We start from the raw sequence: 11476 nt of genomic DNA on the forward strand, positions 1-11476 counted from the left end.
GGAGGATTTGGTTGATGTTGTTGTTTGTTTGTTGTTGTTGTTGTTTGCCTGTTTGTTTGTTTTGGTACTGTACTCTCCTGTCCCATTGGTGGCGGTACTGCACAATGAGCAAGTTTGCCAACCGCCAAAAGTCTACAAGAAGAGAAAGAGCAGAAACAACACTTTCAAGATGTCGTCGCTGAATGACAGATCAGTTTGGGATGAAGTGGAGGTTTGTTCAATGTTTTTTTTCCGTGGCTCTATACTATTTTCCCAAACTGGTACACATTGTACACATGTGCAGAGATATGTATCAGGAGTGGCGTGTTTAAATGATGTTTGAGCGCTGGCTTTGAGTCTGATGGAAGAGCATAGCATGACACAGTGAAATTCACACGGTTTCATTCAGTCTTTATAAGTGTGTGAAATCGCCCATACGATCAATCAGTGTGGTATATAATCCCGGAACAACTTTTAATTTTAAGTCGGTCTAAAACTACAAAAATATCGCAGTAAGTTTCATCTTGAGTAAAAGTGTGATTGCGGCTTGCTAGGATAACGTTAGCATGTTGAGCTAATAGTGATCATGGTAACTGAGGGTTTCCTGCAGCTCACATTAGTTTAATCAGGAGATGTTGTTTGAGTATAAGAACTTGAAGTATACAGGATACATAATGTTTGTGAGGTTAGAGGCTGGAAGACTTGAAAACAGACAACTTGTATTCAAACATGAGTCCTCCTTTATATTTTATAGGATGGCATCGGCGAAGAAGTCCTTAAGATGTCCACTGAGGAGATTGTTCAGAGGACTCGTCTTTTGGACAGTGAGATTAAGGTAGCCTACATACTTTAATTCACATTTAGCGTGCAGATATTTTTTTTCAGTGTCTTCTTGCAGTTCTGTGCCTCATTATGATGAATATGATTATAGATCATGAAGAGTGAGGTTCTCCGTGTCACTCATGAGCTGCAAGCCATGAAAGACAAGATCAAGGAGAACACAGAGAAGATCAAAGTGAACAAGACTCTGCCCTACCTCGTCTCCAATGTCATAGAGGTAAAATGTCCTCTTGACATCTATTTAAAGTGTTACAGTGGGACATGAGGAGCTCTTTTGTCTGCATCTAGTATGTGTATGGCATTTAAAGTCTGTATGTGTGATATGTTTGAATGGAAGCTGCTAGATGTAGATCCTAATGACCAAGAGGAGGATGGAGCCAATATTGATCTGGACTCGCAGAGGAAGGGCAAGTGTGCCGTCATCAAAACCTCCACACGGCAGGTGAGTCAGTTATGTGATTTGAACAGCTTCAGCATTGTTATTGTTTGGCCATTTATGCTTCTCTTTCCTCCATCACAAACACTCTGTGCTCTGTGTTTTTCTTTTTAAATATTGATTCATGTAACTTTCTCTTAATGGTTTTGTAGTGTATGACATAGTGCTATAATTGCAGACCTATTTCCTGCCTGTGATTGGTTTGGTGGATGCTGAGAAACTGAAACCTGGTGATCTTGTGGTAAGTGATAATTAGTTTCCCTTGTTGAAGTGGAGTGGTTTGAAACGTCTATTTTGCTTTGAAATGTGTTGAATTTGCATCTGCTGCTGTTCACAGGGTGTGAATAAAGACTCTTACCTGATTTTGGAGACTCTGCCCACTGAGTATGACTCTAGAGTTAAGGCCATGGAAGTGGATGAGAGGCCTACAGAGCAGTACAGCGACATTGGTGGCCTTGACAAACAGATTCAAGAGGTATCGAAGTTGCTCACTGTGAGAGTATTGTAGACAGCGTGTTAGTTGACTTATTTCTGAGCTCACTGATTTGCTCTTTTGCAGCTGGTGGAGGCAATTGTTCTGCCCATGAACCACAAAGAGAAGTTTGAGAATCTGGGGATCCAACCACCGAAGGGAGTTCTGATGTACGGACCACCAGGCACAGGGAAGACGCTACTGGCCAGGGCCTGTGCAGCACAAACCAAGGTGCAGTGTCTCTGAGCGAGAGAGAACCAGCAGTGTTAGGGCTGCCTGATTTGGGGTGGTGGGGGGCTGGACATATTCAGTGTTTTATTTTTCTGATATCAATTGTGCTTATGCATTTGTGCTTACTGTTGAGATATTTCACAGAAAAATTATAGTATTTAAGAAAAAAATATCAAATATCAGTATTATTAATATCATCGTTAAGAAAAAACATTCTATTTAACATTACAAATATCAGTATTATTAATGTCTTCTTTTTCAAATGTTAAACCGTCAAAATTTTATTTTCCAAAACTGGTGCTGTTTAAAAAAAATTTTTAAATTAAAATTAAATTGGTCTTTGATTTGTAGTCAGCCCTTTTAGGTATACAAATAATGCAAATATGGGCTCAGTGGAAATTGAGTTGACAATTTTTTTGTTTTTTGTGTTTATGCATTAAATTAAAAAAAAAATGTACTTGTCCTTTCTCAGGCAACATTTTTGAAGTTGGCTGGCCCTCAGCTGGTCCAGATGTTTATTGGTGATGGTGCCAAACTGGTACGTGATGCATTTGCTCTTGCCAAGGAGAAAGCTCCCTCCATCATCTTCATTGATGAGCTGGATGCTATCGGCACCAAACGCTTTGACAGTGAGAAGGCCGGAGACAGAGAGGTGCAGAGGACCATGCTGGAGCTACTCAATCAGTTAGATGGCTTCCAGCCCAACATGCAAGTGAAGGTACACACTTGAGCCCATATGCTTCTGTCATAACTGTGGACCTGTCAGCCCTGTCAAGTGTGTTTTTTTTGTATGTGTCCCTCAAGGTGATTGCTGCCACTAACAGGGTGGATATCCTTGACCCGGCTCTGCTGCGTTCAGGTCGTCTGGATCGTAAGATTGAGTTCCCCATGCCCAACGAGGAAGCTCGTGCTCGCATTATGCAGATCCACTCACGCAAGATGAATGTCTGGTATGGAACATTTGTTCTTTTGTGTTTCAGATGTTTTACTATTTGGTTGTGCATTTGCTTTTAAATGGTCATTTGGTATTTTTGCACATCAACTGATGAGACATTTATAGTGGTAGAGCACAGGGTTTTTTTTCTGTACAAGAGTTAAAGAATGATTAATAATGTTAGTCACAAAACGACAGAGCTTTTATGTTCGTTTCACTGGATTGCATTATAGTCATTTGTCTGTTCTATCTGCAAAACAGAAGTTCAACTGCTATGCAAATGTGAATAATTCTCTAAAATTAGCATTATGTTCTCTCCCATCATTTATTTCATGATGCTATCTTTGCCTTTGTGTGCTATAGTCCTGATGTGAACTATGAAGAGTTGGCACGCTGTACTGATGACTTCAATGGGGCTCAATGTAAAGCAGTTTGTGTTGAAGCTGTAAGTATGAGTTTTGCAACCTTTTAACTTTACTGCTTGTATCTTTTATTTATTTTTATTTTTTTTAGGTTTTTATTAACATTGTGGTTAAGGACCAGGACTTAAATGTCATTTGTGTGACAAGTTTGATTCCCAAAAGGGGCACATGTGTAGAAAAAAAAGTATTTCAGTTATTCACATGCTTTAATGTGATACAACCTGTCTGGCGATACTGGACCAATAGATTTTTTTTTATTTAATTGCAAAACAAAATCTGAATCTAAATTACATACTTTAATGCTCCACTTAAACACCTGTTTTGTTTTTTCTCATGGCAGTCCCTCCAGAAAAATGCGATTATGCGATCGCTTGATTTAATGCAAAATCAGCCAAAGGCCGCATGTTTATGCGGGGTCGCATTTTTTCAAATACGGCGCTCTTTTGCCGCATAAATTACCGATTTCAGAAAGCAAAATATGCGATGCTAGCATGATTTCATAATCCCTGTATTTTCGTTGCAAAAATTTACATATATATTAGCAGAAAGTAAAAAAAAATTGTTTACTTCACACAAGTAAAGCGCCATTTACCTTATTGCCATGGGAACCTTATGAAGTGACGTAATTAAGTGACGTGAACATCATCTGCAAACCCCGCAGTGAAACCAGGGTGAAACTTGAAGCGCGCAAATCATTCTTATTTGCCAACAAAAATAAGCGCAAAAGAACGCGCGAAGCAGTTTCCCGATTTGTTACATGACAGTCGAGCCAAATTATATTGCGAGAACTTGCGAAAACTCCGGTTTGATGAAATGGAGAAAAAAAGGTGATTTCCCCCAACACCCCCTTCTCACTAGGCTACTAACACTGTTGTAGTTTCATTCAGAAGTTGATGCAACTTTACAGTTGTAAGTTGTTACAGAACAGTACCAAAAACATACAATTGTAATTATATTAGTAGTATGTAAAATAATTTACGTTGCAGTAAGAGATTGCCACTTAAATATTCTGTGATTTAGTATGCTCGCTTATCATAGGAAGTAATAAGAAATTACTCTTTACATTAAGGTAGTAGCCTAGTGAGAAAAAGGTGTTGGGGGGGAATCACCTTTTTTTCTCTTTTTCATCAAACCGCAGTTTTTGCAAGTTCACGCAATTTCATCGCATAAAATTGCAAAAATATCCCGCATATTCCATCGCATTTTTTATGAAAACGTGCTGCAAAATCAAGTATTTTTGCCCGCAACAATCACCAAAAAAATCCGCGTTATTCTGGAGGGACTGTTATGGGAATAGTCATTACTCCTGAATTTTATTGCATGTTACCTAAATGTGTATTGTATGCTTTTGTGTGTTAGGGCATGATTGCTCTGCGCCGTGGGGCCACTGAACTTAACCATGAGGACTATATGGAGGGCATTCTGGAGGTGCAGGCGAAGAAGAAAGCCAATCTGCAGTACTATGCTTAACCCAGTAGAGGACTGTGTGTGTGTGTGTGTGTGGGAGCATGAAAGAGGTCCAACTGCAGGATCAAGTACACTTGTAAACCTGTGCTACTGGGATCCATTACTGTTCTGCGTAATTACCTGGTTCTGTTGGAGACTGATCAACCAAAATCAGATTGGACTGCCTCACAGTGATGACTTATGGAATATTTTCAGTTAAACTTTTTGTCTTTCAGTTCATTAAACCTTTTTTCCATTATTTGTGCATTTTTTCTATGAAAGTGTCAAGTGTTGTTTCTGCATATATTCCTGTTTTATTAATAATGATGGGAAAACCACTAGTGAATAATCCTAGTTTTGTAACCAACCTCTTCCATTTGTATAATTTTGCAAAAGGACCGTTTACAGATGCTTCCCGTTTGCCATTGCTCATATAGTTAGTCCTCCCCCAAATCCATACCATTGGTTTTGTTAACCAAGGTTAAAAAATAAAAAAAGTTCACTTCCATAATGTACATAAAAAAAAAAGAAAGAAAGAAAGTGACGTGACATTCAGCCAAGTATGGTGATCCATACTCAAAATTAGTGCTCTGTATGTAACCCATCCAAAGTGCACACACAGAGTAGAGAACACACACCCGGAGCAGTGGGCATCATTTATGCTGCGGCGCCTGGGGAGCAGTTGGGGGTTTGATGCCTTGCTCAAGGGCACCTAAGTCGTGTTATTGCCAGCCCGAGATTCAAACACACAACCCTAGGGTTAGGAGTCAAACTCTCTAGGCCATGACTTCATGTACTTTTGTGTACATATTTTGTACATCGTATACTAAAAATTATTCCTTGGTACTTCTTAAGATCAACTAAGTGTACACAACTGCTATTTTGGGACACCATGAATATGAACTAAAATGTGCATTTAATATACTATCTCTGTATTTATAAATGTATTTACTGAACACTTGTAGTACACTTGAACCCATCTTTCATGCACTTGTCCACTCATGTGACTAAATATGTTTTTTAACATTTTAAATGGCACATTTGAATGAAGTTCCAAAGGTAGGTTTGGGAGGAGCCCAATCATTCAGTTCTGTCAATCATCATTAGGAGCCTATATAAGCAGCTCTCATTACACCTTCCCAGCATCAATTCTTCCGGCATCTCCATCTCCTATTTCAGTTTTTCTCCTTCTAGGTAGTAGGCCTAACGTAATGAATTGGGCTGAACTCTGCACACAAGGCGAGCCTCCATTAAGGACAGTAAGCCAAGTATGTTTACCGTCAGGGCTGCATGTGCAGGTGAACTCATGAAGTTTATATTCATGGCGTCCCAAAATAGCACAGCTGAGTACATTTAGTTGATCTTAAGTTTGTCTTACTAAGTACTAAAGAATAATTTGTACTATATCAAGTGTGAAAGTAGTGCGTGAAAATTAGAGCACTTTACATACATTGTAGAAGTGTTCTTTTTGCCTGGAAATGCTGCTGTGTCAGGTTGGTAGGAAATCCTCAGACACACTTATTGTTAGTGCTGATGTGTTTAAACATTTTGTAGCAATCAATCTAAGTGGTTGGGTTTGAAGAAGGTTTTCAACACTTTTTTTATTTTTATTTTAGAAATGTACATTCTTAAATACAAAAATACATGCCTATCAACCCTGAAATCAGTGATAGGGCTACAGGCTTTCAAAGTTTGGTTAAATGAATAAAAAAAGGAAAAAAGATTGCATTTAAGGCTTAATATCATACTTTCTAGCAGTTCATAATTTAACAACATGCCCACACTGCGCAAACAGAATGGCATCATAATGTTGGGAAATGCAGCTTTATTTCATCTAGAGTTTGAAAGCTCCTCTTTACTCTTCAGGCATAATGTCATGGGAAAACCTTCACTGGATCCTGTCTGTTTATCAGTTCCCACACTATGCTGGCATCTTGTTTTCTTGAGGGGCTGAAGTTCACGCTAAATCTCCCAGATGAATGGAAAGAATAAACTGATTCTCACAGTCCTCTGAGAATTCTCCACAGAAACAGTTCAGCTGTCACAGAGACTGCCAAATAAATCTCTCTTCACTGATCTTCTTTACTAACTGTCACTTCATGTGTCCCAGATGGTATTGGTGAACTTTTGTGGTGTTCGTTCTCCTCTCCTTCCTTCTGACCTCTGCATTTGACCCATGCGCACACAAGGAGACCGCTGCAGTGCTTCCGGAAAGCTGGATCACAGCAAGCATACAGCAGAGGGTTTAAACAGCTGTTCACGTAGCCCAGACAGATGGAGTATGGATGGGCCGCCACCAACCACTGGTCGAAACTGCAGGAAAAGGGAAGGATGCCCAGTTCCACCATAGCAGAGAGTGTCTTATTGGTGTGGAAGGGAAGCCAGCAGAGGAAGAAGGCCAGCACAAGGGTGATGATGATACGGAGGAGCCTGCGTTGGCGTGTATGATCAGGACGTGGGCCTACGCTGAAGTGTCGGGAAAGAAGTCGCCCTAGCCAGCCATAGCAGAGCAGGAGCACTACAAGAGGTAATAGAAAGCCAAGCAGAGTTGATTTTAACCCCAAAGCTGCTGACCACATCAGCTCCACCTGCTCTGAAGCTGCTGGGTCCAGCTCACTTGAGATCAAGCTGGAATAGTCCATGTCACATAAGCAGGAGGACACGTGTCCGTCCTGCCCATCTCCATCTTCTCCCTCTTCCATATCCACTTCCCTAACAGTCCGCAGAAGCAGAGCAGGAAGTGCCAGGATTCCAGCCGCCAGCCACACGCTACCCACAATCCACTTGGCGCGTGTGGTTGACCGCCCCTGCTTTGAGCCGCTGCCACGCTTTCGTGTGATGACGCAGTAACGCTCCACACTGAGCCCAGTCAGAGAAAACACACTCGCATACATGTTCAGTGCCACAATGTAACTGCTCACCTGACACAGGACACGGCCAAAGGGCCAGTGGTAGTCCAGCGCAGTGTATGCTGCCCACAACGGCAGGGTCATGACGAAGGCCAGGTCAGCCAACGCTAGACTGGCTATTAAAGACTCTGTTACTGTTCGAGAAGATGTAGGGGAGGGACAAGGAGGTGACTCGGTGGTCTGGGAAGATTTGGAACTGCTTCCTGTCCTCCCGTGGCCTCTCGCTCGACGGTCCAGGTACACCCATAGCACCAAGCCGTTACCCAGGGAGCCCACGACAAACACCAGGAGGTACACGCTCGGAATCAGCACCCAGGTTGCAGACCATTCTCTGTAGTCACATGAGGGAAAGGGCGAGGGTGAAGGGAAGGGCAGAGAGCCGGACATCTGAGAGCCACACACTTGCACCTAGTGCAGAGAGCAAGTGGATGATATGAGCAGGAAAGAGAACTGAGAGTGTGTTTTTACGGGCTTGAGAGGGGAAGAATGTTTTGGAAGAAAAACGATGAAGGGAGCACTTGTCTTTCGCCTGGATTCTATTTTTGGGAGTTTCCCACGATAGCTGGAAGAGTCAGTGACACTTCCTTCCTCCTCTGTCCTCATCAATTTCTGTGGGATATCACAGACAAAAGAAAAAAGGTTATTGAAAGCTGTGCATTAAATAGTTATCATATCATTTCTGGTTGTATCATATACATTCTAAACCCCTAAATAACCGGCTTTTAGGCTGTCTGGCCAAAAACAGTTGCATGTGCTTTTGCTGGATTGCTTTTTTTTATCAACAGTTATTTCCATCAAGGGTTACATACATTTTTGCCTGAGGTCTTGTTTATTTACAATGATTATATTTGTCTATTTCAATATATCCCACACACTTTGTATATGTTTCTTCTGACAATTTCCCTTTCACCATTTGAGCCTGATGAACCTTGACATTGTCGTCGTGGATTATGGCCATGGGATACTTCTTCTGATGTGGTTGTTTGACAGATATGCTACACACTGCATCAAGTAGGATTAAAAAACTTTTGTAAAACATATAACATGCCAAAATTAGAAATATTTGCTTATTTAAATACAAACAGTGAATTTAATATCCTTTTTTTTTTTTTTGCCAGGCAGAGTATTTTATACATAGATAATCCACATCCGTAAATACATGCCCTTCCAGTAATAATTCTGAAAGAAAAAAAATCTTGCATTCTCTATTTTGTGTATCAATCTAGTGATGTACATACTACATGTAATAAAACTGTAATAAAATATATCCCAGAAAAACAATGCCTCTCTATCACACCTCCAATAATCAAAACCAAATAATCTCTTACCTGTTTTTCATAAGAGTTTGCCTCTACTTCTGATAATAAATGTGCCCAATGTTCTCTTCTCTGTGGTTGGTCTCTCCGTTTTTTAGATTATCTTTTTAAAAGAAGGACACAAGTTACTATGTGTCCATGGTTTTCTCTTGATCTCCGTCGACTTCTTCCCTCTCCCAGAATCGAATGCTTCTTTCTGTGTCTCACCTTCACTGAAGTGTCTGCTCTTTAAAGACCATCTCCTTTTTGTGTCCATTCCCTTTTCTGTTCTGTCCTCCTCCTCTCAAATAGGACCACCCGGTAACAGTTTTGTGAGATCTCCAAACAGTCCCTCTGCTCTTAAACAGACTGAGTAAACTCAGAACACCTCAGGCTTGAAAGAAGCTTTATACACATAACAATGCCTTTCACTGTAGCAAACAGCATATACCTCTGGACAGCACTACCACTACATACACAAGGTTGTATAAGTAAATAGTATGTATTCTTACAAATATTGGTTTACTTGAAACATTGGGAGATCAGGAAATCAGAGCCATTATGTGTGGCCCATTGTTGTACAGACTGTTCACTGAATCACACTAGAGGCTGATTTTATACCAGGAAAAGAGTTAGACCTGGACTGTTTGTTGCATACATTTCTATATCCGCACATGCCTAGTGCTGTAAAGTTATCATTTCTCACCAGTTTCATACTGCTAAATGCAAAGAATACAATCATAGAGAAATTTACTATGAACTAACTATAAGTTTATCCTTTTCAAAGTCTTATTTCTGACTACTTCTTCCAAAATTGGTCTGGACAAGAGACTTTGGTATGGTAGGTTGCAGAAAATAAACAATAAACTTGCTATATCAAACAAGGCAAAATGAATGTGAAATGTACCATTCATATATCTGGAAACATATATTCGATTAATTTATAACAGATTATTTTATAAACAGTCAGTCTCACATTATAATGTATAATTATGTGAACTGTTCACCTGCCTCTGTTTAACTAATAAAGTCATTGTGTAGTCGTATTTGGTCTCAGCTGCATGTCTGAGGTCTTATTTGAACTATTTGAGCAGTCTGAGACTTGTGTTGTTTAAACACTTCTAAATCTCAGGGATTCCCTGTTGGGGGCTTTGTGTGTTTTTGTATGTTTACACTCTCAATAAGAATGAAAAAGGGAAAGTCTTTTGTCTTGAAGAAAATCTTTACAGAGTCAATAGGACAGCTATTTATGATGCAATGCAATGACACACAGCAAATATTTAAAAATGTAACATGTATCTCAAGCCAGTAATGAATAGACATTGCTCAGAGAGACTTTATTAGCAGTGGAAGGAGCAGATGAAATTTCCTGTTTGCATCTCTATTTGAACTAGTCCAGACCAGTTATTCAATAAAACAAAAACAAAAAACACTTAGCCAGTGGGAGGCCCACCCTAAAGATTTTGTCCTGTGACTGTCCTGGTTACTGCATAGCATATATATGTAGATTATACACTTCACACTAGCCTCTCAGTGCCACAGAGATGTTCACAGATTTTTCTCTCTTGTACCCAATTGATCTCAGCTGTACAAATAGTGAGGGTCTATTAAAAAGGTTGTGAGGTCATATGTATGACATGAGTTAAACACACTCTGTTTGCAGAGCACTGGGTCAAACTATAAATTGTACATAAGCAGAACTATGTACCATCTCTTGCATCAGTGTCCAATAACTCCAACCAGAAAACAACTGATAGACCATATTTATGTATTTTAGAGCCATGCATATTTGGAGATGTATGGACATTAAGTGGTACAAGATAAGTTCTTATTTTCAAAAATTGCACACAATATAAATAATTGTGTATGTGTTGTACTTACTGTAACCTACTTTATATTTGCATGCATTTAATTCTATATGTATTAGAAAATATTAAGCATTCCCCAAAATGAATTTGATATTTGCAATGCCCTCAGCATGATTTCAGATCTTTTATGTTTGATCATTTTTTTAACCATCAAAATGCAACAATCCATGGTTAAATGAAACATTCCCATAAAAAAAGTGTTTAGAATTTTTTTTTTTTTTAAATGAATCTAGAGTTTAGTTAAATCTCTTAAGAAATTTGACAAAAATCTGAATGTACTGTACATACTGATAAATATATATATATATATATCTGAATGTACTTTATTCTTTATTATCAGTCTGGGTAGACATTCCACAAATAAAGAATAGTTTATGTCACTTTTAAAGCAATAAAGGGAATGGCCAAATTACTGTACATATATTTACTTTTTTTTTTTTTTTTACCTAATTATTATTTTAATTAACTCCAGAGGGGAAAAAAAATCCTGAATCAAAGTGCATAAATAATAGGTATAAATGATTGGGTGCTGCAGTGATACGTGTTAGTCATGGCTGTTAAAGACTCTACAGCTGGATCTTTTTCCTATGGGTTTTTCTAATTGTTATGTAATGTAGTTAACATTAGCTGAAGAGACATCACAT

The 11476-nt window shown here is 39.3% G+C and overlaps 2 protein-coding genes across 2 annotated transcripts; one reads left to right on the forward strand and one right to left on the reverse strand.

The window, feature by feature from the left end:
- The first annotated feature begins 71 nt into the window (after positions 1–71).
- Positions 72–5019, forward strand: psmc3 (proteasome 26S subunit, ATPase 3). Its single transcript, XM_052562089.1, has 11 exons — positions 72–211; positions 734–814; positions 911–1036; positions 1157–1261; positions 1434–1496; positions 1593–1730; positions 1815–1958; positions 2431–2676; positions 2763–2908; positions 3256–3337; positions 4674–5019. The coding sequence occupies exons 1-11, from the start codon at positions 170–172 to the stop codon at positions 4782–4784; spliced, it is 1284 nt and encodes a 427-aa protein (XP_052418049.1). The 5' UTR covers positions 72–169; the 3' UTR covers positions 4785–5019.
- A 1317-nt stretch (positions 5020–6336) lies between these two features.
- aplnr2 (apelin receptor 2) lies at positions 6337–9523 on the reverse strand. Its single transcript, XM_052562090.1, has 2 exons — positions 8998–9523; positions 6337–8278 (listed from the first exon to the last, which is right to left on the reverse strand). Exon 2 carries the CDS (start codon positions 8054–8056, stop codon positions 6830–6832), a length of 1227 nt encoding a protein of 408 aa, XP_052418050.1. The 5' UTR covers positions 8057–8278; positions 8998–9523; the 3' UTR covers positions 6337–6829.
- Between the last annotated feature and the right edge of the window lie 1953 nt (positions 9524–11476).

The sequence above is a fragment of the Carassius gibelio genome, chromosome B7 (assembly GCF_023724105.1).
Source record: "Carassius gibelio isolate Cgi1373 ecotype wild population from Czech Republic chromosome B7, carGib1.2-hapl.c, whole genome shotgun sequence".
Classification (NCBI taxonomy): domain Eukaryota; kingdom Metazoa; phylum Chordata; class Actinopteri; order Cypriniformes; family Cyprinidae; genus Carassius; species Carassius gibelio.